Genomic DNA, 26331 nt, shown 5'->3' on the forward strand with positions numbered 1-26331 from the left:
GTGGAGTTTTGCCCGTGCTGGATATGGCAAGCGCGATCGTCATTGTGTGGCGCAGCACCCTGCATGCCCTCGACTCCCCAGCGCGCCCGCATCCAGGAACGCCGGCTTCATCCGCATCAGTCAATCTACCATACACTTTCCCCGCGCTTTAGGACCCTCAAACTGCCACTGCATATAATCCAAACCAAGTTTTAGTAGGGGAATAAGACACGACGCGCAGCCATGTCGTGGACCGGTAAGATTGAGTCCACGGCCAGTCCACCACAGACAGCCACTCATGCTCGGTAGGCTTCAAGAAAGGCGTGAACCGCGCGACGACGCAGGTCCTCATGAAGACGGGCCAGGTCGAGCGCACAAACGACCGCGACTTTGAAACCGAGCAGCGGTACGCAGCCACCCCAACCCACCCCTCCCACCCCGCCATACCATACCCAAGTCCCACCCAGAGCAAGCCCGTCCTAACACCCCCCGTCCCAGGCGCTACCGCACCATGGAAACCGCGGCCAACAAGCTCCAAAAAGAAGCCAAAGGCTACCTGGACTCGCTCCGCGCCATGACCGCCTCACAGATGCGCATCGCGGAGACAATCGACGCCTTCTACGGCGACGCGGGCACAAAAGACGGCGTCTCACGCTCCTACAAGCAAGCCGTCACCGACCTCGACGCCGAGACGATAAAAGCCCTCGACGGGCCCTACCGCACCACGGTCCTAGACCCCATCCAGCGCTTCTGCTCCTACTTCCCCGACATCAACGCCTGCATTACAAAGCGCGAGCACAAGCAAATGGACTACGACCGCATGCGCGCCCAGGTCAAGAAACTCACAGACAAACCAGATAAAGACGTTACCAAGCTGCCGCGCGCGGAGAAGGATGAACAGCTCGCTAAGGCGGCGTACGACCAGCTCAATGAGACGCTCACGAATGAACTGCCGCAGCTCATCGACTTGCGCGTCCCTTATCTGGATCCGAGTTTCGAGGCTCTGGTCAAGATTCAGCTTAGGTTTTGTGCAGAGGCGTACTCGCGCATGGCCCAGGTCCAGCAGTATCTAGATGCGAACACACGGGACCAGTACGCGCAGGGCGAGCTGGATGCGCGCGTCGAGGAGGTGCTGCAGGAGATACGCGATCTGAGTATTGCGGGGACCGTTTAGTGAGCTTTTGCGAGTGCAAGGTAATTGGAGAGTTTTGGAGCTACCAGAGTGTGTGTGCTTGCGTGTTGGACTTGCTTTGTGGCGTTTTCTTGATATCAAATCTGGACTTTGCTTGGTCTTGGTCTTGGAGGCAGGGCAGAGGGGGCAGCGTGTATGGCGGAGGATGGGACAGACAACGACAGTCAGTACGAGGTTGCATTGCATCATGATCTGTCACCAACCACAACAAATCTACAAATTTTTTGAATCACTCCGCGTATCTTCATCGTCACCATCACCCACACACCGTCATTCACACAAAGCCAATATGACATATTCCAAGATAAACATTCCTCTATTTCCCACGCCCTAGAAGACGCGTGTGTGTGTGTGCACGCCCATATGCAGAGCCATACACTACGGGGGGTAAATACTGGGGGTAAAATTAAATAGATGGAAAAAAACGCCAGCCCAATGCAGATGCGTATGAAATCGTAACCATGACCCGGAGGGAAAACGCCTTGAACCCGCCGTCTACCCCAAACCAGACGCCGCGCTCATGATGAAAGACGAAACAAGGGAGGGGGGATGATGATGGTGTCGCCAAAAAACAGGGGGTGGGAAACGATGCCATGGCGTGTCCGATCATAGCTCGCGTGGGTGGGTGTAACCGGCTGGACGAGTGCTGAGCGGACTGGTATGGCCAAGGGTGGAGGGCGATGTCATGGAGCTGAGGACAGCGCAAGCCATCTCAGCCCTCACTTATCCTCCTCATCCTCATCCTCGACATCGTCGTCGCCCTCAAAGTCCGAGTCCATCTCCTGATCCTCGCTATCAAGGTCGCTCTCGCTACCACCAAAGCTCTCAACATCGCTATCTTCCCAGCTCATTTCAAAGTCGCCCTCGTCCTCCTTCTTTTTCCTCCACGCCGTCTCGTGCGTAGGCATAACGTAGTCGCTGGGGATATCCTGCTTCGAGGCCTCCATGTCTTTGCGCACGAGCTCCTTGTACTGCTCCGGCTTGTTGCGCAGCATGACGCCTGCGTCGACGTTGGCGGGGGAGGCCGTCTCGGCGTCGTCGAGGAGCGACATTATGGAGATCAGGACGGATTCGACGCGCTGCACGGGCGACCAGCGCTCGGCGGCGGTTTCGCCCGACATCTCGTCGTCGCCGGGTGGGTGTAGGATGGAGATGCAGAGGCGGCCGTCGGGGTAGATGTTGGGGTGGTAAAGTGGGCGGATGAACTTGAAGTCTGGTACATGTTAGTATTCCACACTTGACCCTCCGTGGACCCTGAGTAGGGGTGGGTTGTGACGTACCTGGTGGACTATGCGGGTAGTTGCGAGGAAAGGCCATCTTGGCCTTGAAGTAGCCGCCGTAGTAGAGGGAGTCCGGGTTCAGTACGATGAGGGCTACGCTCCACTCGAAGACGTTGTCTTTGATGAGCTGTACGGCGGTTAGCTAGGTACTCCACTGCACTCGCCACTCTGGAGGGACGCCCCCTCATTGTGACTCTGGTTATAGATAGGGCTCACCTCGATGTTGGTCCATTCCTCCTTGCTCAGAGCCTTGAACTCATTCATGAGCACGCGCTGTGCAGCTTCCGCCATCTTGCCTCTTCGTTCCGGGATGTCAAGTTGGGCGTCTAATCGTTATGGTGGAGCGGGAAGAGCAGAGCGGTATGAACACAAAGTCGGTTATTGCTGAACGGGTAGAACGGGCGAGTAGTGAACAAGTGCAAATCCCAGCGAGGGAGGCGAGGGCGAGACTTTAAGCGGCAGGGTGAGTGTGTGTGACGCCCAAAGCGTGGAACCAGAGGGACATGGTCAGGCCGGCCTATCTCGGAGACTGTCATGGTTCACCGCCGTTGGGCTTGCCCCTTCCACACCACCCGCACGATGACTAAATCGCAGCCTCCGCTTCATTTACAGCACCTCCCTATTTCCCCTTGCCATGACGCCACACCATTCCACTCGGCATTCTTGCTCGTTCAACGTTGAGGCGGCGCGGCGGCGCTCCTTCTGAAACGACGACCAGTCTTGCCGAGTTCGGAACGCGACGCCAGCACGCCGGCATGCGTGGTGCACATGATGTACTTGCGTGATAGAGGCTCTCACGATAGACATATCACTTGCTAATCCGCGTGCATGTAAGAGTGGGACTGCGAGTGAGCATCTGGCCATGCATAAGCAATTGGCAAATTGTCTAGAAATGGTTATTCATCTGCATCTACGCATCCTCATCTTCACCTTGTTCGGATCCCAGTCGCAGACTTACGAAGGGATACAAAGAACAAAAGTAGTGTCTTCGTATCAGATAAATACGAGCTAGTATCACGGAGTTCTAGACTATGCTCTCCTACGGTACTCCAACGACCTCAAGTACCCGGTCAATGACTTCACAAATCCAGCACTCTTCGAGAACACCTTGAAAGCACAACTTTTTTCTTTTGTTCTATTTACGTAACGTAGCATGACCATAAACCTATACATAAGATGCCAATAGCAAACAACCACCCTCTTCGCCTCGCTTAAGAGAAATCTAATAAATCAAGACTACATCCAGACGTTCGATCTAACGTATGAGAACACACAAGCTGTACAAAAGAAATGGAGCCAAAAAACAAGCGTACCAGAACGAAACGAACCAAGCCAAGCCCCGATCAAATGTACTTCATCTTCTTGGCGACTCCCATGCACGTCGCGACAAAAGCAATAATCACTCCCAAGATGCCGAAGAACCAGCCAAGGCTTCCGTCCTGTCCTGGGACTTTGACGTTCATGCCGAACAGACCGCAGATTAAATTGAGCGGAACGAGGACGGTTGCAATAACCGTAACCTTGCCCAGCGTCTCGTTGCTCTGGTTGCCTTGGATGACCTGATCGACCGAGATCTGCGCGAGGTAGTTGGAGTGCGCGCGGGAAAGCATCTTCTCGAAATGAGCCAAGTTGGACATCATGGTGACAACGTGATCCTGGATATCGCTGAGATACAGGCCCACGTCGCCACGGGGCGCAACGCTATATGCTTCATTGCAGCGTTTCGCGAAACCCTTGATAACGTCTGCCTTGCCGCCGAGGAGGCGCAGGAGCTGCATGACACGCTTGCGACAATCGCCAACAGCGCGTAGGATCTCGCGCGAGTCTTCAATACGAGCAGTAAAGACCTGGTCTTCGATGGCGTCGGCTTCATGTTCGATACCGCGGATGACGGGGGCGAAGCTATCAACGATGTCGTCGATGAGAGCGTAGCAGATCCAATCGGCGTTGAGGTTGATGTAATCGCGCAGACGGCTGATACGCTTGCGCACGTTGAGAGTGTGCGGGCTCTCGCAGAAAGTGAAGGTTAGCAGGCCCTCTTTGAACACTACTGCGTAGAAGTTGACGGGCTCAAGGTAGTCTTCGGACTCTTTGTCGGCTTGGAAGAAAGATCGGAAGGAGACAAAGTAGTACTGGTGGAACAGTTCGACTTTCTCGCGCGGCTCTTGGATACAAATATCCTCACGGGTAAGGGGATGCACTCCAAAGGCCTTGCAGATTGCGAACACTTCTTCCTCCGTCGGGTTGACCATGTCCATCCACCAAACACCGCCATCTGGAGGTGTCTCGAAGAGGTCACGAAAATGTTCGCCTGGCATGAGCAGACCACCCAGCTCTGCTGCATGGATGGTATCGTCGAGTTCGGACGAGAAGAAGGTCCAACGGTTAAGTTTGACATCTGGTCGTCCGTTGTCAAACACGTGTGCCAGGCCTTCTTCAGCAAGTTTCTCTTGGGTTGCTGGGTCGACGTCTTTCAGCGTCTGCGCATCGGCCTCTTTATGTACCGAGGAGTGACTCGACTTTGGTCGCAAGTCTGCGAAGATCTTGGGCTTCAAAATCCGGGACTCCACACTTGGCTTGCGGTGCAGATGATCGCCGATTGGAGTTCTTTCCTGAACCTCTGCAATGAACTCTTCCAATTCCTCGTAGTCGAATCTTGTCGTCTTGCCGGGGTCTTCTTGGACAGGGAAGCAGACATCTTCTTCGGCAGAGCTGTGAGCAGATGCTACTTCGATGTGCGGCAGGTCATCGGGGCGCTCGTCGCTGATGGTCGGTCGTCGAGTGGTACCACGGGAATGCGTCCTGTGCAGACCAAGATCGAGCTCAGAAGGAGCATGGCTGTTCATAGTTCCCGCCCGATCGCGGCGCCGGGGTCCAGCAAAAGCATCGACGGAGTTGGGAGGCGACACAGATCGCGAAGATGTAGAAGATCCTCTGGATCTGGCCAGGCGCTCTACGGCAGGATCGCGGGGGCGTCTGAAGGTGTCTCGGCGCGCATGTGGGCCGGTGGCTAGCGACGGACGCCGGCCATAAGCATCAGGAGACAGAAATGGCGCATCGTCGTCCACTACAGCGAACTCGAAGTCGCGTCGAGTAACTGCATTCGCCTCGAGGGCTTCGTTGACTTGGGCAAGCAGAGTCGACTGCTCTGGTTGGTGTGTGCTCGCGAAGGTTGGTCGGCGCGATCGAGGAGGGGATCCGGCATCGGCTCGTGGAAGGGACGCGGGTTGATGGCGGTGGTCGTCAAGCTCAGACACGGGGGTGCTGAACCTCGTCTGGAACGCCTCGGATCTCGGAGTGTCCGTCATATCGGCGATTAGACGGTGGTTGGTGCGACTCCTATGTTTTGTTTTGTCCTGTTAAAGCCAGCTTGACTGGTTGTTGAGAAGTCTCTTGCAGGGCAAGAGCCTCAAGCTTCGGTGAGCCGCTTGTGAGCGCCCACCTCTAAGGCACGCTCAATTTGAAAGCAGGCTTCGCGTAGGGTCGTCCCCTACACTCAGCCGAGGTGGAAATGTATCCGGTAGCCAGAATTCCACACCCCACAAGGGATAAGGAAAGGTTTGTAAAGACAGTAGTTCGATAGTGAGTGAGTGGTTGGTTTGGAGCCCAGTTATGGCGGCTTCTTGTAGTCGCCTCCGTAGACCCACGCTTTTGGGCCGAGAAGGGGGCGGATGGAGGAAAACTTGTGAAGGTAAAGCCCCGCCAACTTGAAGGTTTGGAGATGATCAGGCGCCGAAGCGTCAGCCAGGGTTGCAGACGAGCGTGAGGGAAGGGAGAGGCTCGAACTCGATCAAGCACAGTCGGGGGCCGCGAGTCGTGCGAGGTTCCTTTGTTGACTCAGCGGTGCAGCCAGGGAGTGCAGTGGTGTGCGGTTGCAACGGTTGGGCGCGGGCGGGTTGCGCGGCGAAAGAAGACGGGCGGTGGTGGTCGGTGCAAAATACAGAGTCCAGGCGGACGGTGTGTGTTGTGGGCGTGTGGGCGTGTGTGGGAAGGCGGAGGGTTAAGTAACGCGCGGTGGGTCTAACACAAGCTTTTTGCTGAACCGGAGCGTGGCACGGTTGCTGATTGGGCTCTGGGGACGGTTTGCTAGTTTGCTAACCCAGTGACGCATCGTCGCATCGCCCTGGCCGCTACATGTGAAAATCGGGCGTCATTTCCGCGGCCTAACCAAGCGTCTGTTGTGACTTGCCTGCAAAGACTGGCTGCAGCCTCTGGTTGACTTCCGTCGGTCAAGCCTGGCAGTGATGCTTGGCTGCGGCTCCAAGCAGACCCATCTTTCGGGCCGTCAGTGCATGCATGGATTGAAGCCACCTTGACGGACAGTCCACCACTCACCAGCACCACAGCAACCACGCCAGCATAGACCCTGCACTGCAAGATAGTCTGGAACAATCGACATCTCTCCGATCTGCCAACTTTCAGGAAGAGTCATTCTATCGACCACCAACATGGCAGACCAGCTACTCGAGCAAGTGCGCGACGCCGTCGAGGGCCAGATTGTACGCAGTGTTGTCACCGTTGCTTGCGTGTATGTAATCTGACACGTGCAGGACTTTGAGGGCCAACGCCTAGCTGAGATGCTCACCACAGTACTGCTTGGTGCAGCTGGTGTACGCTCAGCTCCCTCATAATACCCTACTCGCAAGCTCACCCATCCAGATCGTCGCCTTCCTCGTGGGCTTCATGCAGCAGGACATCAGGCTGGCGCTCTACATTGGCCTTGCCGGCACCGCCCTCACCTTCGCTGTCGTCGTTCCACCCTGGCCTTTCTACAACAAGAATCCTGAGGACTGGCTGGCATCGCACAACGCCACGTCTACATCAGCGATCAGTATCGATGTTGATGGACAGAAGGTGGGCTAGGGAACGAGGTGATAGTTGGGAGGATAGCACATATCGTCACATATGGAACAGGGGCTATGTGAACCCAATGGAAACTTCATTCGACGATGGAGACCGTCTATGCTGCTATTCTTGCTGCCGTGCTCTCATGACCATTTTAAGAAGCCTTTGCTGCGCCAAACGTCCGAAATGAAATCCCAACCCATGCCTCTGTGAAGCTGCCGAACGCGTCTATCGACCGTACTTCTGGAACTCCCAGTCGCGGTTGTCGAGCGGGCACACTTGTCGCGTCTTGAGCCATCGCGAGATGCAGTGGAAGTGGAAGGCGTGCTGTGGCGTGTTAGCCGGGTCATGCATAGCTTGAAAGTGGCAACGTACATTGCAGATGCCCCAGGCGACAGTGCACTCCTCGCTCGTTGCGGAGGCCTGGTTCGCCTGGCATTCGATGCAGAGGTCCATGATGTGGTTACGGCAGATGGCGCAGTTATCGACGACAATGTCCCATGCCCACAGAGCTACAGCGTTCCACTGCCGCAGGTTAGCCTCTGCCTTGCTCCAGTCCCCGATGCATTCCTCCTACCTTCTTGACTTCAAAGCGCTTCTTGTCGCCCTCTGTGCTCGCGCCAGCCTTGGACGTCTTCGTCTTGGGCGCAGGCGCATCTGCCATGTCAACGTCGGCCATGACTGCGAGATGTGTGGGGTAGTGGGGAGCTGATGGAGGCTGATGGAGGACGCGGGTGGTGGTTGAGCGCGGTTTCCAAGTTCTCGTGAGGTAAATGTAATTCTATTGCAGCTTCGAGAGAGTTCAAAACCGCCACGAGTGTGGTGGTGAAGTGGTTGTGCGGTATAAAGTCACTGCAAAGGCCCAAGGCTGCAGCAAACAGCGCGCCGTACCTTGGGCGTGCAACGGACGCCAAGACCCGCTCCTGCCTCTCGAGGTTGGGATTGAACCAGCTGATGGACAAGAACGATATTTGCAGACTGGAGATAGAGTAGTATTAGTAGCTTACCACAAAGATCCAAACTCTTCTTGCAACTCAAACTCCACGTCGTCTGTCTTTCGTCCACAGACAGTCGCGTCCATCGAAGCTCAGCCCTACGCCGCCATCGCCATCGCCAGTGCGTCACGTCTTGGCTATCTGAAACCCGACAAACAAGGCTGAGACACATCCCAGCCTCAGACACGACGCCGTCTCTTTCACACCTCCACAACTCACTCCCTATATCACGCGACGGCCTGTGCCTATCTCTACCCTCTACATCTGGACATGAACACTTCAACCACTCACGCCCTTACCATCCCGCTTTATCAGATTCACAGCCAGACAACCTCCCCATCCCGAACATTTCAACCCGCGCCCATTTGCCCAAGTAAGAGCATTCGTCGACGACCCTCAAGATAACCCACCAGAGCCGCATCCCATAACTCACGCGATAATTCTACCCTACATGTCGACCGCCCAGGATATAGCGTCTCCACCGGCCTCTCGGGGCAAGCAGCAGCCGCCGCCGAGGAGTGCAAACCAGGGCCCTCAGAACAACAGCGGAAGAGGATCTCAACGGAGACCACGCGGCAATCGCGCTCCCAACAGCCACAACCAGCTCAATGCGGTTGCTTCTCCAAGCAGGTCGCCGCGAAATGCACGCCCCGCCCTTGCAGAGAGCGCCATCTTCTCGAGCGAAGACTTGACAGGACCACGCAATGCAAAGAAACACGCGCAGTCTCAGCCTGGCGGCGATCGTCTCTTCTCTCCAAATGGCGCCCAATCCTCCTTACTCAGTAGCGATGCTGCGCGAAACAGTGTCTCTGCGACCCCGTCTAAGAACCAGGGCGCATATGCTGGGCCTACATTTCATGCCTCTCCTGCGCCATCTGCCCTGCCCATTCCAAAGTTTCTGTCTAGATCTGTGCCAGCCAAGATTCAGCCAGGTCCACCAACTCCTCCTCTAGAAGAGAGTTCTGATTCTGCGAATTCCCCTAGTCCCTCTCCGTCGCCTTCCCGCGCACCCATTTCCGTTCCTGCGCGTCACGAAGATTCTCCTCTTGACATGTTGTTCAAGGCCGACAAAGCAGAGAGGGCTAGGAATGTCACAGGCAGCCCGGTCTCCACACTGTATCCAAACTCCAACAGGCCTCAGCATCACAAACAGGATTCGTACGGCTCGCTGAATGCGATCTTCCCACTTGAGCTCGACGGCGGAACCAAACATACACACCTCTCGCCTCCCCCCTTCGCGTCGCCAGTAGCTCATCGCTCGGTTACTGATCCTTCCAAGGTTCCCCAACTCAAGGACGCATCCCAGGCATACGATGGAAAGGATATTATGCAAGATCTTTTCAACAGACTTTCAATGTCGCAGAAGAAGCCCGCGACCACGACTCCACCCAGAGCAGATCAGGCTTCTTCAGACCCCCAAGGCCACCAACAAACGTTGTCTCCGTCCGAGTCTCATAGCGCTTCTGGCCCTTCAACTCCCGTAGCACCTCCTGTTCAGGAGTCGTCCGATTTGTTTTACGGCAATCGCAATCTCTCTCCCATGTTCAAAGCAGCAAAAGGCGACTCTGCTAAGCGTAACTCCGGTCTTCGCACCGAGGTTACGGCGGACTCTCCCACTGTTTCTCAGAGTGCATTCCAGGATTTCCCATCAATTCCCTCGGCGAAACAAATGGACCCCCACGCTTTTTCTCGCGGTTATCCAAACAGTGGTCCACAAGTACCTGCGGGCCCGCGACGAGGGTCTGCACCGTACGTTCAGCCCTACCGGGAGATGCCTAATAATCGACAAACAAAGACTCCAGGAAGATACCCTTATCAGCCCCGCGCCGATCATTACCCGCATGCGAGAAACAATGCCAGTGGCTTCAGTCCAGGACAGGGGCAACAGACTTCAACTCCAGTCACTGCCTCACCAAGGAAGCCTTCCACTTCGATGATGTCCTTTGTTCCTGCTTCCGTAGCTGCAAAGCAACACAAGGCCTCTGCCCCTCCGACTGCCGCTGCCTCTGCAAATCTACCTCAATCACCCCCCATGAAGACTTCTACCCCCGATACGTTGGCTTTAGAGCAGGATCTCAAGCGTTTACTCAATCTCAATATAGCTGGAGATATATCCAGCGTTCGGTAGTCATGGAGTTTTGGTTTGTCTTTTCTTCGATATCCTGCATAGCTTGCGATCAGATCTTTTTTGGTTCATTGGCCATGTCCTTCGTTTGCTCATGTTGAGTTTTCAGATGTTCAATTTAGTCATGTTCCATGACGACTCTCTCTCTCTCTTACTATTTTTACGGCGTTCGGTGGCGTTTTTACGGCCTATAGTGACTGGCTTGTCATTTGGTAGTAGGTGGGCGGAAGTGGTGCGGATCGTTTGGAATGCTGGCACGGATTTTAGCCAGATGGAAGTATATTGTTTGGTTTGGTTCGCGCACGTTTGCATTGCGACGGGCTTTGAAGAGCTGGATATTACCTGGCTTGGCTTGACTATACAGCCTTTTGAGGGATGTTCCGGCAGGCTTTGGAAATCGGACTCCCCTTTTGTGAACGATCTGCTATCCGCATGTCCCTGGATCCAGGCACGACTATTCGATCAACAACACTATGACATGTCATAACAAACAAAAGATAGAAAATCAAGAAAAAAAAATATGGGCATGATGCTCAGCTCACCCCCTCTCTTGAGGGGCAATGGGTATTCATGTCTAAATTAGCGTCCCCTGCGTGTTATTGAGTGAGGACGAAGTTCTTTGGTGTTTTTGATCAAGTTTCCAGGCCAGACATCATTCCTCTTTGGCTCAATCTTGTCGACTTGCCACTGCTTTGACATGGTTGAATATTGGATACGGAGCCGTGTGGTCATTGCACATTCTTCGTGAGTACTTGGACTTTCTTTACCCGCTGCGATCACTGTGACATCCCAATCTCTTTCCACGTGAATTCGACGTCATTTCCACACAAGTCACTGCTTTTTCTCGGTGCTCTCAACAACCTCAGTATGTTCAGTCCACTCATTTTCAAATCTTTCTATTCGCTTTCACTTCTGTTTCACATTGACCGACTTTCCTGACGCACCGTTTGCTGAGCATCATGGACCTCGCGGTGAAGGACCACCGACTGCATGCGCACGCATTCACTTCACCATCGTCAAAATCTCGCTTGCTCGGTAGACATGAAACTTCTTTCAGGACATACGCCGCTCCACCCGCGCCCAACAAGGCCGACCCGTTCAGCCTGCTTCAACTCCCCTTTCAACTCGGGACAGACGCGATTCACTCGATTCTGTACTGTTACGCAGCACGTGAACACAACATGAAGAACCTTAGGACTAAAGGCATGCTCCCAATTCCCCGTTCGTGACGCTGTATGGCGAGCGGTTTGCTGATCGTGCACAGCTTCGCGCTTCTTTAAGGAGGGTCCGAATCAGGACGAGAGGGCTGCGAATGCGGAAGGTGCGGGCGCTGAGGTGGAGTTCGACGCTGGGATTCAAAGTGTGAGTCTCAGGAGGAAGGGTGGGTTTTATTCTCTTTGTTTGGCGTTGATTTGAGTGTGGCTGATGTTCTAGCTCCGCGGTTCTTCATGCGCAGGACTGGGAATATGGGTAAGTCAAGGCCTGCTCCGCTGTCTCTCACTGCTGGTGGTGAGCAAAGGGATCAGCGTCAAGAAGAGGTATCTCACGAAGATGGGCTTTCCGCTTCTTCTTCTGCTACCGCGGCAGAGGTCGACAAGCTCCTTCCGCTTTCGCCAGCTCGGCAAGATATTGTAGAGCCATCGCCTCAGCCCACTAGTACAGCTGTCAGCGTGCATGGCTCCCCAAGTAGGTCTGATTCGGATGCACCAAAACTGAAGGCACGACCCAGTTTCGCGACACTGAGGAGCAAAAGTATGTTTGTCCCTTCCATGCTTCATTGTAGAATCCATCTTACACCATCGCAGGCTCAAGACTCTTCCGCAACAATGATTCGACCTCTGATCTATCCTCATCCCCACCCGTCCCATCAATCCCAGTCGAGTTACCGCCCGCAAAACCGCACCGCCCCATCTTCTCGCCCTTCCCCTCGACGCGCGACCCTCGTCCATCCCCAGGCAGCACTCAAACCCGCATCACTTCAATCTCGCGTCCAACCCTCACCCCCCAGCTCTGCAGCCCGCCAACCACGCAATCACTCACCATCGTGCCCTTTCACAAGCCCGCCGGATTACCGCCTCCCCGTCCTCCCCGCCCCGACAGCCTAGACGAAGACACGCTCGCCTTCATGCGCTCAAACGCACGCACCGGCTTCTCGACCAACAACCGCGTCAGCAACAGCACAGCAACCTGTTCCACACCCCGCAGCTACACCTCCTCCATCGAAGGACGTCTCGGCCTCCCGACCGGTTACGCCACTCCGCACTCCTACTCCACTGAGTCCTCGCCCCTCGCTGCGCGCTTCCCCCTCGATGCGTCGCACCTTTTGTCCATGCGAGACAGCGCGGGGAGCGTCAAGGCAAACCCCCGCTTCAGCGCGTATCTGAATGCACAGCAGGGCGTGGCTTCGGATGGAGTTGAAGCGGAGGATCGCGAAGTTGGGCCGCTTGAGCTGTATGATAAGGGGAAGGAGGGGGAGTGGATTATGGAGAAGAGGGTTAGCCAGGGGCCGAAAGGAGTTCCGGGGATGCTGTTCAGGGATCGGCGTGGAGGATGGCATTTCGTCGCTGATATCTAGTGCGGGACTGGGATACGTGCTCGCGACTGTATAGTGCTATGCTTGGCGGGAATCATGAGCTGGTACATGTCGTACGACGGAGGGCGTGAATGTGTTGCCAAACGGGCGAATGCATGCTCTCCGCTATGTTATATCAGTCAAGCTTCCCACACGTGCGTTCTGCACTTCTAAGTAAAAGATATGATTTCAACACTAGCCTCGCAATCTCGCTTCCAATAAGGAATGTTCAAAGCACAGTGCCCGTCCGTTGCGTTGCCTCCCGATGGCCGGAAGCAAATTGTGCGTGCATGTGGCGAAGTACGAGATAGAATGGAAGCATTGATCCATCCTCGCCCTTGCTGTGGCGAGAGAAAAAGCATACAACTAGAATTCACAATTCTGTGGACTGGTTGGTTCTGCACATCGTATGGACGCTGCTGATATATAGCCGGCAAAGGGAAAGGAATACAGGAACGAGAGTTCATGTCTACCCATCCCAACGACTTCTACAAAGACGATGAGCCCATCCATCAGAGAAAACGGCGACTGAATAAACCACCATCCAACAACCTCCAAGCACCTGAAGAAAAAGGGGGGTATCTAACCAAACACACCAAACTCCCACCACACACCCTCAACTCCCGCGCTCAACATCCACACTCCCCCTAATCCGAAACCCCGTACTCATCCTCTCCACGGGAATCTGCGACCTCTCAACGCTCAACCGCCCAGCCACACCCGCAGACCCATTCCTAACATGCACATCCCCCTTCCCCGCGCCCGTACTACGACTCGCAACGGGAACAATCGAGCCCGCGCCTCCATACGAGCCGTCGAGGTAGCTTTCGATGCTCGGTCTACCGTGGCCGCGGACCGTGCTGCCGCGTATCGACATGCGGCCTGCGCTGAGCGCTTGCTCCAAGGCGCGCATATCGACTGCATATTCTATGTCTTTCTCCTCGTTTACGACCGGTCTGCTCGCGGCGTCGTTCCACGGCGGAGGGGGCGCGGTGCGGCGGTTCCGCAGACGGCGTTTGACTTCGCGGAAGAAGTCGCCGATTGCGTCGAAGGAGAGGGCGATGGCGATGAAGGGGATGGATATGGCGAGGCCGATGCCGAACATGTATTTCGCGACGTAGGATAAGGAAAGCGATGGTTCCGAGGAGCCGGGTTGGTGCGGGAATTCCTGGATGTTGATTGTGAAGAGTGCGGCGATGAAGGAGAGCGGGAGGAAGATGATGGTGACTATTGTGAAGACCATGATTGTTTGGCTTTGTCTTGCTGTGCCTGCTGCTTGGTCGCGGGCGAAGCGCGCTTCGAAGGCGTTGGCGTGTTTTTGCTTGAGGTCGAGTAGATCGGTGATGCTTTTGTAGATTCTTTCCGCTTGCTTGTCCATGCGCTCGAGGTCTTTGATGTGCGTTTCGATGGTTTTGAGCATGTCTCTGAATCGCCGCTTTAGGTTGGTCTGAGACTTGTGCTCTTTGTGGTAGGCGTCGATGATGCTGAGTTCGAGTTCGGGGAGAACGTTGCGCTGGTCTTCCAGCACCTTCATGATCATGTTGAGCTCGTCGCGGATGTCTTTTGTTTCGGCGAGGAGATTGGTCTCGGCGCCGATGTCGAGTAGTTTGTCGACGAAGAGGGGGGCATGAGCGGGTGTGCTATCATTGTCTTCATATCCGAAATTGTCTTCTTTGACTAGCGGGTCTGAAAGTGCGTGGATGTGCGCTTGTTGCGGCGGCATATGTCGTCTGCTCTGCTGCTCCTGCTGCCTTCCCTCTGCCTCCAGATGCTGTGAGAAACGATTTGGACGTCGATGGCTGTGCAGCCACCTTGATGCTTCGCCAGAAGCCGTGTTGAACTCCTTGAACAGCTCAGTTTCCATTTCAGTAGCGTCTCCAATGCTGCTCTCGAACATGTCGAGGAACTGATATTCCCCGTCACCCACGCGATGCCTGTCAAAAATACCACTACATCGCCCGGAGATCAACATTGCCAGGTCATGCACATTCTTGACTGGCTCGCGCGTCTTGCTGTTGATGTCTTCTATGATACCGTCGAGTACATTGAGTGGGTCGTTGCGTGGCTGCTCCCATCTTTGTGGAAATGCCGTCAGGACTAAGTCCTTGCCCAATGTCCACATCCAAAGCTGGTCAACCATGAAGATCTTTGGATCAGCATGCTGAGGGTCAGATGATTTGCGCTGATATCGGTAAACACTGAGGATGATTAGGCTTGGAAAGCAGTAGGGAAGATCATGACTTACACCTGATCGCGGTCGCGAGATTGCGTGTCGATGTTGTGATAGAAGAACTGGTCGAGTGTGCGGCGGACATGTAACGACACTTGTGAAGAGGTCAAGTGAGCTCGTAGAAGCATCTCATCACACGTAGAAGCTCTTGGAATAACCGGCTTGATGATACGGTTGTCATGCTTCTCACGTTCTCGTATCAATGGTATCCGTGCTATTGCAGCTTGCATCTCCTGGCGCCGCTTATCTGTCTCGAAGTGCAGATATGGCATGAAGGTGAAGATGTTGCTTTTCTCACTCGCGGTGGGATCTCTTCTCCCAGGACTCCCGGGTGAGCGCAGAAGCGCACTTTCAGTCATTGACATGCTTGTCTTCTGTCTTGAATGGTAGTCACTTTGCTTGGTAGGTGTGTTGGATCCAGCAGACCGACCTCCAGAATGTTTCGAACCGCCCCACTTTTGTTGCTTCTTGGTCTTCTCCTTCGCCTTTCCTCTGACATCCTTGCCCGTACCAGTGCCGCCGGACCCTGCAGTCCAATCGGTCTGATCTGTGCTCACCGTACCCGTCCTAATAGGAGGTTTCCGAAAATGCGGAAGAGGTGGTTCCTGTGCTCCTGCAACTGTGTCAATTCCTAGACCAGTGCCACTACTGACGATGATTTGGGGTGGTTCCTGTTCATTGTCATGCTGATTTTTTGGTGCTCGTGGAGTGCTTTGACTCAATGGTCTCATGAAGTGCGAATGGATACGAGCTCCTCGATGCGAATGAGTAAACGAACGCTCGAGAGCCCTGAATCCATCCACATCGTTCGCGCCCTCCTCGATGAAAGCCTTCGTGAGCAACGCTTCGGCCCACGCCATATTATTGGCAGGCAGATGTATCCAACGGAAGTTTGTGTGCTTCGAGTCTTTGGGCAAAATCGTGACAGCTGGTTTCCGCGGATTCACGATATCACGACCGTAGAGTAGCTCGTATACACTTCGCTTCAGGACTCTGGTCTCGTTGTCGTTCTTGAAATCTACAATGGTCGCGTTGAAACCCTTACAAGCCCCCCGCGCATCCTCACTCAAGGAATCGACGTTATTCGAAGGCGCCAGTAGATTGACGATATCCCTCCTTTTATTTTGCGCTGCACGAACGAACGGCGTGACGCCAAATGTATCTCTTGCTGCGCGTTTGATGTCGACTCTTGTAAGTAGATATTCTACCACCTCTGAATGACCTTTTTGAGCTGCGGCATGCAGAGGCGTCCAGCCATTGAGCAATCGCGCATTGACATCCGCACCGGCATCCAAAAGCATCTTGATGATCTTCACACGTACTTCTGCTTTTTCAATTGTTTCCCTTTCGTCTGGGTCCTTGATTGGGCCTTGCTCACATGCATTGTGCAGCGCTGTCCAACCACCATCGCTTCTTGCTTTGACATCTGCCTTGTATTGTAGTAATAACTCGACAATGTCATCTCTGCCATGCGCAACCGCTAAGTGAAGTGCCGTCTTTTCCCTATCTTCCACAGCGTTCACATTGGCTTTTGGTAGCTTAGGCCTCGTTAGCAGCATCTCGCACAACTCTTTTTTGCCAGTCATAGCAGCCCAATGCAAGGGAGATTTTCTTTTCTCATCTTGACCTTCAGGCCCGTCGATTGCAATGTTTGTCTTCAATAGCAAATCGATGACATCTCTTCCCCAATTGCAATGTTTGTCCGCGGCTAAGTTGTGCAAAACGTTTCGCCCTTGGTTGTCCTTCTTATTAACATCCGCGCCACGGTACAAGAGCTCGCTGACAATGTGAAAGCTGTTCTTCCATGCTGCCGTCATGAGCGCCGTTCGTCCTTGTTTATCCTGTGCGTCTGCATAACCCCCAGATTTAAGCAGCAATTGCACGACGCCTGCATGGTTTTCCTCAACTGCTTTGAGTAGCGGTGAGACTCTGCCCCCAGGTGCGCCATCAGGCTTTGCGCCGCTCTTCAAGAGATATTCGACGACGTATGTGTTTCCACGCTCAGCAGCGCGCATCAAGCCTAGGCGCAGTAGGTGATCTATCGGTTGCGACTTCGACTTCGCCTGCTCGATAATGGCGACGACATCTTCGTTGTGTTGTTCTATGATAGCCTTCAGGAGGCGTGGCTCGACGCGGTGGTTCGCGGGGTCGCCGCCGCCGTCGGTGGATCGGGATGGCGAGCGGGTCATAGCTACATGCTACGCGATCGAATCTCCTCGGTGGAGGTTGCGGCAGGCTGGATTCACGGGCCTTCGTTCGAGTCGAGATGGAACGGAAGAGCGGTTCAAGTTCGAGAATTTGCGTCGCGTAACTGTTCAGAGCTCATTTTCAGTAGAAACTCTTCTTTACATCGAAAACATGTGAAAAAAATCGCCATGGCGATACAGCATTGGAGAAGCGACAGAGCCAAGGCCAAACGTTTCGAGAGTCTTGCATCATCACGTGTATTTGATCGGCGTCCTGTCAGGTTATCGAACTCTGGAAAACCTGATATCCTCAGCTCGACGACTGAGGGTGGTTTGGTAACGAGAAGATCAAGGTTCAAAAGGAAGATATCAAAGACATCAAAGTTGTGGAAACATTAATTATGCCAAGATCTAAACGCGTAACGCGTGTTTGCATCTTGTGGTCGAGCTTCAGACATGATGTCATGACTTTCCTGTGGTTGCGCTGCTCGAGTACGTGTTCGAACAATAGAACACAGCTTTTGAAGCGAAAATGAGTTTTCACGACTCTGTATTAACCTTTATATGTTGATTTGCATACCTTTTCGGAGATTGTAGTGGTTCCTGCCAAGTATGATCTTCCCGCGCTTCCGGGCACCACGCGTAACGTACGTGATGTCATCCCTCAACTTCGAAAACCGGGTCAAAATGTCAAATCATGCCACGCCGTTGCAGCCAGTGTCAGAAGTAGAGGGACCTAGCTCGAGTTTATGATGCGGTCTCACGCGCTGTTACAAATTAGCGCTTCCGGCTTCCGAAGGGCTTTGCATTATCTCACCATGTTGATTTCCTGCAATCGTCTTCTTTCTGTTCAACTATCTCTTTGGCAAGTGTTGGACCTGTATCATATTCCATTTTTGCGTTTCCAGTTGGACAATCAATCGATCCATAAAAATAAGACCTCAAAGCCATGGTTGGAACCAGACGAAACCTCCTCAAACACAACTCGAGTTATGGGAATGGCAACGGCGACCACTTCAACAAACAAGTCCGCGCCGACATAGAGAGCGGGTATGGAGAGAACGAATCCAACCCTCCCAGGCAGAGGTTTCGTGATGCGGTAGATCGGACAAAGCAAGATCATAGTGCTGTGGAGATGAAACAGAAGCTCATTGACAATGTAGACCACACAGCATTGGAGGATTACAGGAAGAGCGATGAAAGCGTGAGGACCTCCAAAAGCACTCCTTTTGAAGATTCATACAACTGACTTTCTACCAAAAGTTGAAATGCATAAAGAACAAGAAGGTCCGGAACTTCTATAAGGAACAGAATATCCGCCTCGATGATTGGCTCGAAGTTGATATGGTGGTCTCATCGCTTGCAGACGATATTGTCGACAGCATGAACCCGAGAGATACAGATGGCGATGGCGTGGCAGAGGAGCGTGGCCCGTTAGGAACCAGTGGAGAAGACCTGGAACCGTTCTTACCAGAAGACGAGCGAGAGAAGCGAAGAAAGTCGGCGAAACATGTGAGATGGGCGATCAATGTACGTCTCGAGAAGCCTAAGATGGGGTATTGTGCGCTGACATTCAACAGATCAACGTTGTCGTTAATATCTTGCTTCTCGCAGCGAAAGGTGTCGCAGCATTAAAATCCAGCTCGCTCTCCCTCATCGCATCGCTGGTCGATTCCGCACTTGACCTCCTTTGCACGATCATCATATGGACCACGAACAGGCTCGTCAGTTGGAGGCTCACTCGTTTGAAGAAAAGCTTTCCTGTGGGACGAAGACGCCTCGAACCCCTCGGTATCCTTGTTTTCTCTATCCTAATGATCGTCTCGTTCATGCAAATCCTCCAAGAGTCGGTGCAGAAGCTCCTGCCAGGCGCCGAGCACAAGGCAGCCAATCTGCCTCCGACAGCGATCTTTGCCATGGGGGCCACCATCGTCGTCAAAGGCATAATCTGGATCGGCTGCGCGAGGGTTCACACAACGCAAGTTCAGGCGTTAAGCCAGGATTGTCGCACAGACGTCATTTTCAATTCGTTCTCGCTGCTTTTCCCACTTATTGGCCACAAGTTTGATATTTGGTGGCTCGATCCTGTTGGCGCTGCGTTGTTATCGCTCTTCATCATCTTCGATTGGGCTGGTACATGTCTGGAGAACGTCACTCGTTTAACCGGTCTTGCCGCAAACGACCGCATAGAACGCAAACTAATGTTCATGACATACCGATTCGCGCCGCTGGTAGAAGGGTTCAAGAGCATCAAATGCTACCATGTCGGGGATGGTGTCTGTGTGGAGATTGACATCCTAATGTTGGCGGACACACCGTTGAGAAAATGCCATGATGTCGCAGAAACGTTGCAGTACTGTCTTGAGGGACTCAATGAGGTGGATCGGGCGTTTGTTACTGTTGACTGTGAGTATACCCCCTTTTTTGGTCCCAGCGCAAAGACGATAGCTAACGTGTTGAAGATACTTCGCAGGGCCTGACTGGGCATGCACTAGGGGACGGGGAATAACGACAACACAAAGGAATCTATCGGTAATCATATTTTGCTATTGGTGTTACATGGCGACGTCAAAAAGCGATATCAAACCTAATCACATCCCCCGGAATCGGCGCTATGTCGTCAAAACTGGCGAGAGCAGAGAAAAGTAGTCTCGAATTTGAGAAGAATTTGCTTGAGAAAGAAACCGTCAAGCACGACGTAGGGGAGGAAGAATAGGCGAGGTATACTACTGAGCTGGTAGTGGGGTTGGCGGTTTTGAAGGGGTACCGAGAGACGCTAGGATATACAGTAGGAGACATGTAATCAGGTGAACAGCTTTTGCGACGGGATGCATATCTTCCCAGAAAACGCAATGTTTAGTAGACCTCCAAGACTCTCTCTTCTCGATGCATTTATACATCTTCCATTATTTTGTAGTCATAGTACAAGCTGGCGCCGAACAACGCCAAAAAAGTTGAACGTTCATATCTCCCTTGGCGTTGAACGAGTTTTTATTTCTCGGTGTGCCTGATCCGATGGCAATATTTACATGTTTTCATATGTATCCCAATCTATACATAGAAATTTGCTTCGGGGACTCACGTATTTAGTGAATTCACTGATATGTCATATGTACATCAGCAATTTTTTATGATTGGTGAAGTGTGAGTAATATATTTCATAGAATCTTTGCGAACGACAGCGTAGGTTGGGAAGGGTTGGTGTCCCCGGAGGGATTAGATGGTATAACGCATTGTGACACGGACTCCGTGAACGTGGTTCTCCCAACCTCTTCTCTGTTCACATGGTGAGCCGATCGTTGCTCTGAATTTGAGCCTTGTAAATAATACACTCACCTTTGCCCGGGCCCAAACACAGATCCAGTCGTGCTGCTTTAGCGTGTCAAGGAAATCTGCGCCGCGCCCTGTGCCTTCATTGCCAGTCCAGACTGGATTAGCTTTGCAACCCCAAACGATATGATACCGTTTGATCATCTCACCCTCAAATACAGAAACTCCTTTGGCAACTTTATTGCTTTGCAAATACCAAGCATGCTCTCCCTCGTTTCTGTCCTCCAAAGACTCGTCGTAGATATCCTCTTCCGCTGGGCATGTAATTTTGGTCATCTCAGGACAATGCAAGCGTTGGGGTTCAATGTCCGCAGAGGGACGTCGCACCAAGTTAATCGAGTTGCTTCGACGATATTGATAAAACGCAGTGTAGATGTTGCTTTTCGCAGGTTCTGGTGGAGTTCTGAGATAAGTTGGATAGCTTGAGCGAAGGATAGAAATTTCGAACCACGACGAAGAGTTGTATGAACCCGCTGTGTCTTCAGTCGTCCAACCTTGGTCCTAATGGCGAATAGCATACCATTAGCGTTTGTATCATACCTACTATATTTAAGAATCTTCGCGTACGTGACTAACGATTGTAAATTCGATTTCTCGAATCTTTGATGATTCTGGTTTTGGTCCTGATTTTAATCTTATGATTTCGTAATGAAACGCAGGCGCCACGAGGTAAGCAGACGCAGCGGAGTAGTCTAACGTCCATGCTTCGTCCAGAAGGGCTCTATGGTCAGTGACGGAGTATGAGGCCTCGGTCCAATAGCGGGCCTGATCGAGGATGTCCAGGACCAGTTCGTTCGGTAGCCTGAATGACATGAGGATAGCACGAACGCTGTAAACGTCTTCTCGCCTCGGAGTAAACAATGCCATGGTGTTGAGAGGGTGGATACAGTATTGTAATGATTGGCTGTAGTTGAGATGTATTCAAGGTGCTGGATGATCAGCATGTGGAGTGGGGTGTCATCCGAAGGTGGGTGCGACGGCCCGCAGGATCCTGCGACGGCCCGAACTGCGAGCATCCGTTCGTATCTTAAACCCACGTCACACGTCTACGCAAGCGACAAATTCTCCTACAACTATCCCTCATTCATACCAAAAGTTCTTTGAGCTACACCACAACGTCTAATGGTCACGCCGGGCTTCAATTCCACGAACCGTAACAACCGGGTCTCCGCCACGCGGAGACTAGACCACAACCTCTTTGACGCATCTCGCTAGGATGGGGGTGTGTGGTAAGAGACGTGGGGACACACTCAAAACGCTGCGACGGACTGGGTTACGGATCTAGGATACTATATTCTTCGTCGTCACATCCGGCCAAGTTTGATCATGTTTGGAGCTAAACGTCAACAAGTCGAGTGTACACAAACGCTCATGGACCAAGCCGAAAGCTTTATGTTACTAACATTAACTACAAAGAAAATTCTCCTATTGATCGGCTGCCCGCATACCACACATCTTCCATTCGCGGAAGGTCGAATGCGTAAGACTGCATGTGGTGCAAATCTTCGTCGTAGCCACATGCGCGTCACTTATGGTAGCGGAAGACCCTATCGACGACCCCACGGAACCCACTCTTGAACTTACGTCTATCCCGAAAGCAGCACTACGATTTCCAATATTAGCACCAACCATACCAAGTGGCGGAGCACCAGCTTTGGCACGGACTCTGGCGATACGTTCAACCTCTCGCTCGTTCTGCTGTTCCATCCTAGCCTTTTGCTTCTCCTTTTCCGCACGAACAGCAGCGACTTTATGGTTTAGGTGCGCTTGTTTCGCCGTCTCACGCTGAGCTTTCTCTTGCATACGAGCTTCCGCCTTTTCGGCACTCCTCTCAGCCTGTTCAACTTTGGCGCGTTTCCGGTCTTCGCCTTTCTTGGTCAGAGCGCAGACAGGTTTAGGCGTAGGACAAGTGCTTGCGAGTGGCGTGAAGGGACCGGATCCGGTAGCGTTTTGCTTCTTTAGCCCGTCGGGTGTCGCTGTATTCTGGTGCACGATGGGAGGGGTCGGCGATACATCCTTCGATACCGAGCTATTGGCCAACCGCTCCTTGCATATATGTTCGCGCTCGCGGTCCGCGACCTTTGTTTTATACTCAAGAACTTGGGTTGCACAATAAGCATGTATTTGCGGATCAAGCTTGTTCTCTATAGCGAGGTCCTTCCACGCCTGGAGCATGCTTTTCAAGCCATCATCATTCAACTCCTCGTCCTCAGCATCTTGCTTCGTCCGCTGAGCGCGCAAATATTCGACCTGCTGGTTTGCTGTTGCCTTGAACATCGAAGGAGCCTCGAGCTTTGTACGAAATTGATAGGAACGATTGGATGAGGTCATCTCTTCATCGGTTTCGCCATCACGACGAGCGAGTTCTAACGCTTCCTGTACTTCTCTGAAGCAAGCAGAATGCGACGCGTGTACTGAAGGGATCAGCTGAGAGGTCTTATCTGAGTGATGAACTGGTGGGTGAGAGTTGTACGCGTGTTTAACCTCTTGATGGGTTTGGGTCTCCATGCCGGGTTGAACTGATGTCTGGGTTGTCCTTAATGCGACAATTCACTTACTCCGTCCATACGAGTTTCTCTAGAGGTATTTATACTTCTCTTCCAGCGTTGGTCAGTCCAAACAATGTCTTTCATCCACAAACAATGCGTAGTTGTCTGAGCTGACTTGGTTAGACAGATGTTTGTTTTGCGCATACAATGAGACTGTGACATTATCGAGCCCCTTGGCTCAGTGGGTAACTCCGAAGGTCCAGCCCACGCGACAAATGTAGGGCCGACATGGATAATTCAGCCACAAAACCCGCCATTACGTTATTGGGTCCCTTCTCGTATTTCGAGGGGACATAACCCGATATACTGCGGCGGCACGAAGAGGCTATTTGTTGAACGAGACCTCGACGTAAGTATCGGAACAATGTGTCACCTGCCCCCACCTGATCCTGCGAGACTGAAGCAGAATTTGTGTATTGATATATCTCAACGATCGAACTTCGAAGAGTGCACCAAGTGGCGAACCGCATCGTCGATCGAAAAGATTCCGAGATCCATACATTGACACTGATGAGGCAAGAAGAGCTGGATGTTTGTCGTGTCAACAGCGAGGATCAATTTATGTAAAAGCGTGGAGGTGGACACTGGCCGGAGTTACGGCATATGTGGACGATCGTCAGATATCAGTCTCAGAGGACAAATTCTGTCAAATGGCGTGCGCGAACTTAGCGCATGCTAAGTGAAATCACTACCCTTCTTATAGGGCGGCACTTTCGCACATGCATGTGTCAAACACGTCAGCTCCGACTTCCCTGAGGATAGCTCATTAGCGTACCCAAAGCTCAACACCAACCCGACACTATACTTTTTCTCAGGGAGAACTGTATACGAACCTCATCCAAACTTCTGCGAGAGCCGAGTACTTGGCGCCGATGGAGAGTAATGTCGGAAACTTATCGTCAGCAAGCTCTTGGACCGCCGACCTTCATCGACGCGGGTGCGAGATCGAGTTCGTCTGGACGTGATGCATTCGACAGCATCCTTGATGCCGCCCATCTTTATCACGATCACAACTTCCGACAAGACCGTATGGCGCTTCCACTGCAGATACCAGGACACGATAGCTATACACAAGATGACCAGTTTGGCTATGCATCGCACAGCAATGAGCCGTCACTTTCAGGTAAGCGCACGCCTTTTGTTGAACTTCCTATTATGAGTATCGTTGGTTTCAAGGTCCCGTCCGCTATACCCTAGTACCTCTATCGTCCCTGCCCGCAGCCCGTATCCTCAGCTCCCATGTTTTCGGGATGCCGGTTTTCGTATGGCGTCATCCTAGCTCCAAATTGCGCAGCTTACACGTGATTTGGACCCACCCAACATGTACACCAAAGGCAGTTGGCTATGCACGGATTCCGCAGGTGCTCGACATGGGCATATGTAGCCAGCGGTCAATAAACATTCGCGGGAACCTTGCATGTCTATATATTTGCGTTCTCTCGTAGGGGTTGCTTACGCTTTCTCCAGGCCTACAATACACTTCGCCTATCATGAATGGCCACATGTCCACACAATACGAGCATGAACAATCCATTCTAGAAGATATTCGGGGCTTTTCTCCAATCACCCAGTCATACAACATAAACGCTTATCGCACGCCGTACCCGGACAGCAATGCGACATCCGCTTCCTCAGCCGCTAGCCCCGACCCCACGATCACAGATATGATTGTTGAAGTGGATGAAGACAAGCGAAAGCGCAACCAAGCCGCTTCTGCGCGCTTCCGCCAGAAGAAGAAGCAGCGGGAACAGCAGCTGGTGGATTCGAGTCGCGAGATGCAAGACCGAACGAAGAAGCTACAGGCCGAAAACGAAGGGCTGAAGAAAGAGAATTCATTCTTGAAGAAACTACTTGTGGAGAAGGTGGACCACATGAGCGAGGAGGATAGGGAGATACTTCTGAAAGCCACGAGTGAGGTACTGAAGAAGAAGAAATGAAGACGATGAACCGGAATTCTTACGTTGCGCTATTTCAATATTGGACATGGCTTATGGAGTGACATTACTGGAACGGAAACTATTACTTTCATTCACACGTGTGTGTAGGGGTCGGGGAGGTGCATGATTATTGGAGTGGGAGAGCATACGTTCCCTGGGAGTCGGGACAGAAGGCGTCAGTGATTGATTCTACGGCCACGATGGGTTCGCGGAGCGTTATATCCCCTAATGCACATCAACGCACCAATTTGACATGTATGATTTATGCACGGCTTGTTTTCAGGCGAATCCACACTCACTTCTCCACCTTATGGAAGGGGTGAGACATCAATCTACTGTCAATGACTTATTCCCTTCCTGACTGTCATCGGTCTCATGTGTATGTTTCGTTTGAAAAGTTTGTGCGGAAAATTTTATTCGTGTGTGTTGTTGGCTAGAAGTCACTTAGTGACTAAGAAGTGAACCGAAACTTGAGGTGTTCATGTATTGTGCGCTAATTCATTCCTGGGAGTCATCCGAAGCGGCAAAAAGCAACCCATGAAACCCTCATGTGTATCCTCCATCCTAGCCCTGAGTAGTAGACCGACAAAAGACCGTGAGCTCTGCTATGGTATTAGCACTTGAACAGTAGATAAGAGTTAGCTCACCCACAGCCGATGCTAGAACGCAAAGAGACCTCCAGTTTTGTAACTGCTGCGTCTATGTGATCGCGTCGATAATACGGGTATCATCGACACCGAATGACTTCAGGCAGGGCCGAAGTAACGCTACAATTTAGGACGACCATTGCCGTACTTGACTGAGTTGGCCGGAGCGGAGAAGCGCTGTGGGAATGGTCAGTGACATGAGCAGCGTGAACATATATGCAACTCACAGCCGAGAAGGCCTGCTCTGCCAGCTCACGTATGAGCTTATCACGTTCAAGCTGAGGGTTTGTCAGCTCATGATCGCCAGGCCTCTGGATGTTGTCGACAGCATCATGCACTGACCCTCATTTGGTTGAGACAGATCTGTGAAACTCTAACATGAGCCCATAGGCGCTTCTTCTCCTGATAGAAGTCAGCCGAAGTACGCTAAGAACCGTGGGGCGCTTGCCTTGGGATCAGCGGCA

At 52.6% G+C, this 26331-nt stretch overlaps 13 protein-coding genes across 13 annotated transcripts; 6 read left to right on the forward strand and 7 right to left on the reverse strand.

Annotated features, from left to right (window-relative positions):
• The first annotated feature begins 197 nt into the window (after positions 1-197).
• P153DRAFT_423763 (BAR-domain-containing protein) lies at positions 198-1512 on the forward strand. Its single transcript, XM_033672445.1, has 3 exons — positions 198-235; positions 289-385; positions 478-1512. Exons 1-3 carry the CDS (start codon positions 223-225, stop codon positions 1151-1153), a joined length of 786 nt encoding a protein of 261 aa, XP_033522966.1. The 5' UTR covers positions 198-222; the 3' UTR covers positions 1154-1512.
• Positions 1513-1890: 378 nt separating this feature from the next.
• On the reverse strand, positions 1891-2742 carry P153DRAFT_376699 (ubiquitin-protein ligase; the record flags this gene model as incomplete). The annotated part of the gene is made up of 3 exons (XM_033669685.1): positions 1891-2384; positions 2452-2578; positions 2668-2742. 3 exons carry the CDS (start codon positions 2740-2742, stop codon positions 1891-1893), a joined length of 696 nt encoding a protein of 231 aa, XP_033522967.1.
• A 1052-nt stretch (positions 2743-3794) lies between these two features.
• P153DRAFT_292877 (magnesium transporter ALR1) lies at positions 3795-5759 on the reverse strand (the record flags this gene model as incomplete). Its single annotated transcript, XM_033663860.1, has 1 exon — positions 3795-5759. One exon carries the CDS (start codon positions 5757-5759, stop codon positions 3795-3797), a length of 1965 nt encoding a protein of 654 aa, XP_033522968.1.
• Positions 5760-6595: 836 nt separating this feature from the next.
• Positions 6596-7592, forward strand: P153DRAFT_342459 (SPC12-domain-containing protein). The gene is made up of 3 exons (XM_033665964.1): positions 6596-6950; positions 7002-7061; positions 7111-7592. The coding sequence occupies exons 1-3, from the start codon at positions 6900-6902 to the stop codon at positions 7312-7314; spliced, it is 315 nt and encodes a 104-aa protein (XP_033522969.1). The 5' UTR covers positions 6596-6899; the 3' UTR covers positions 7315-7592.
• Positions 7363-8393, reverse strand: P153DRAFT_367697 (RING-box protein 1). The gene is made up of 3 exons (XM_033668337.1): positions 7874-8393; positions 7672-7821; positions 7363-7623 (listed from the first exon to the last, which is right to left on the reverse strand). Exons 1-3 carry the CDS (start codon positions 7973-7975, stop codon positions 7525-7527), a joined length of 351 nt encoding a protein of 116 aa, XP_033522970.1. The 5' UTR covers positions 7976-8393; the 3' UTR covers positions 7363-7524.
• Positions 8025-8602, reverse strand: P153DRAFT_40624 (uncharacterized protein). Its single transcript, XM_033672028.1, has one exon. The coding sequence runs from the start codon at positions 8461-8463 to the stop codon at positions 8146-8148; it is 318 nt and encodes a 105-aa protein (XP_033522971.1). The 5' UTR covers positions 8464-8602; the 3' UTR covers positions 8025-8145.
• A 140-nt stretch (positions 8603-8742) lies between these two features.
• On the forward strand, positions 8743-10419 carry P153DRAFT_386700 (uncharacterized protein; the record flags this gene model as incomplete). Its single annotated transcript, XM_033670562.1, has 1 exon — positions 8743-10419. One exon carries the CDS (start codon positions 8743-8745, stop codon positions 10417-10419), a length of 1677 nt encoding a protein of 558 aa, XP_033522972.1.
• Positions 10420-11597: 1178 nt separating this feature from the next.
• Positions 11598-13182, forward strand: P153DRAFT_423769 (uncharacterized protein; the record flags this gene model as incomplete). Its single annotated transcript, XM_033672446.1, has 4 exons — positions 11598-11637; positions 11681-11797; positions 11851-11954; positions 12299-13182. 4 exons carry the CDS (start codon positions 11598-11600, stop codon positions 12989-12991), a joined length of 954 nt encoding a protein of 317 aa, XP_033522973.1. The 3' UTR covers positions 12992-13182.
• Positions 13183-13604: 422 nt separating this feature from the next.
• Positions 13605-17407, reverse strand: P153DRAFT_293388 (uncharacterized protein; the record flags this gene model as incomplete). Its single annotated transcript, XM_033663895.1, has 2 exons — positions 13605-15186; positions 15234-17407. The coding sequence occupies 2 exons, from the start codon at positions 17405-17407 to the stop codon at positions 13605-13607; spliced, it is 3756 nt and encodes a 1251-aa protein (XP_033522974.1).
• Positions 17408-18087: 680 nt separating this feature from the next.
• P153DRAFT_423771 (uncharacterized protein) lies at positions 18088-20412 on the forward strand. The gene is made up of 4 exons (XM_033672447.1): positions 18088-18608; positions 18668-18934; positions 18985-19810; positions 19867-20412. The coding sequence occupies exons 1-4, from the start codon at positions 18354-18356 to the stop codon at positions 19911-19913; spliced, it is 1395 nt and encodes a 464-aa protein (XP_033522975.1). The 5' UTR covers positions 18088-18353; the 3' UTR covers positions 19914-20412.
• A 140-nt stretch (positions 20413-20552) lies between these two features.
• P153DRAFT_367701 (uncharacterized protein) lies at positions 20553-21674 on the reverse strand. Its single transcript, XM_033668338.1, has 3 exons — positions 21302-21674; positions 20741-21235; positions 20553-20680 (listed from the first exon to the last, which is right to left on the reverse strand). The coding sequence occupies exons 1-3, from the start codon at positions 21599-21601 to the stop codon at positions 20621-20623; spliced, it is 855 nt and encodes a 284-aa protein (XP_033522976.1). The 5' UTR covers positions 21602-21674; the 3' UTR covers positions 20553-20620.
• Positions 21675-22051: 377 nt separating this feature from the next.
• Positions 22052-23521, reverse strand: P153DRAFT_367702 (uncharacterized protein). Its single transcript, XM_033668339.1, has one exon. The coding sequence runs from the start codon at positions 23240-23242 to the stop codon at positions 22160-22162; it is 1083 nt and encodes a 360-aa protein (XP_033522977.1). The 5' UTR covers positions 23243-23521; the 3' UTR covers positions 22052-22159.
• Positions 23522-24165: 644 nt separating this feature from the next.
• Positions 24166-25220, forward strand: P153DRAFT_376708 (uncharacterized protein; the record flags this gene model as incomplete). The annotated part of the gene is made up of 2 exons (XM_033669686.1): positions 24166-24406; positions 24751-25220. 2 exons carry the CDS (start codon positions 24166-24168, stop codon positions 25218-25220), a joined length of 711 nt encoding a protein of 236 aa, XP_033522978.1.
• Between the last annotated feature and the right edge of the window lie 1111 nt (positions 25221-26331).

This window comes from Dothidotthia symphoricarpi, assembly GCF_010015815.1.
Source record: "Dothidotthia symphoricarpi CBS 119687 unplaced genomic scaffold P153scaffold_12, whole genome shotgun sequence".
NCBI classification, from domain to species: Eukaryota; Fungi; Ascomycota; class Dothideomycetes; order Pleosporales; family Dothidotthiaceae; genus Dothidotthia; species Dothidotthia symphoricarpi.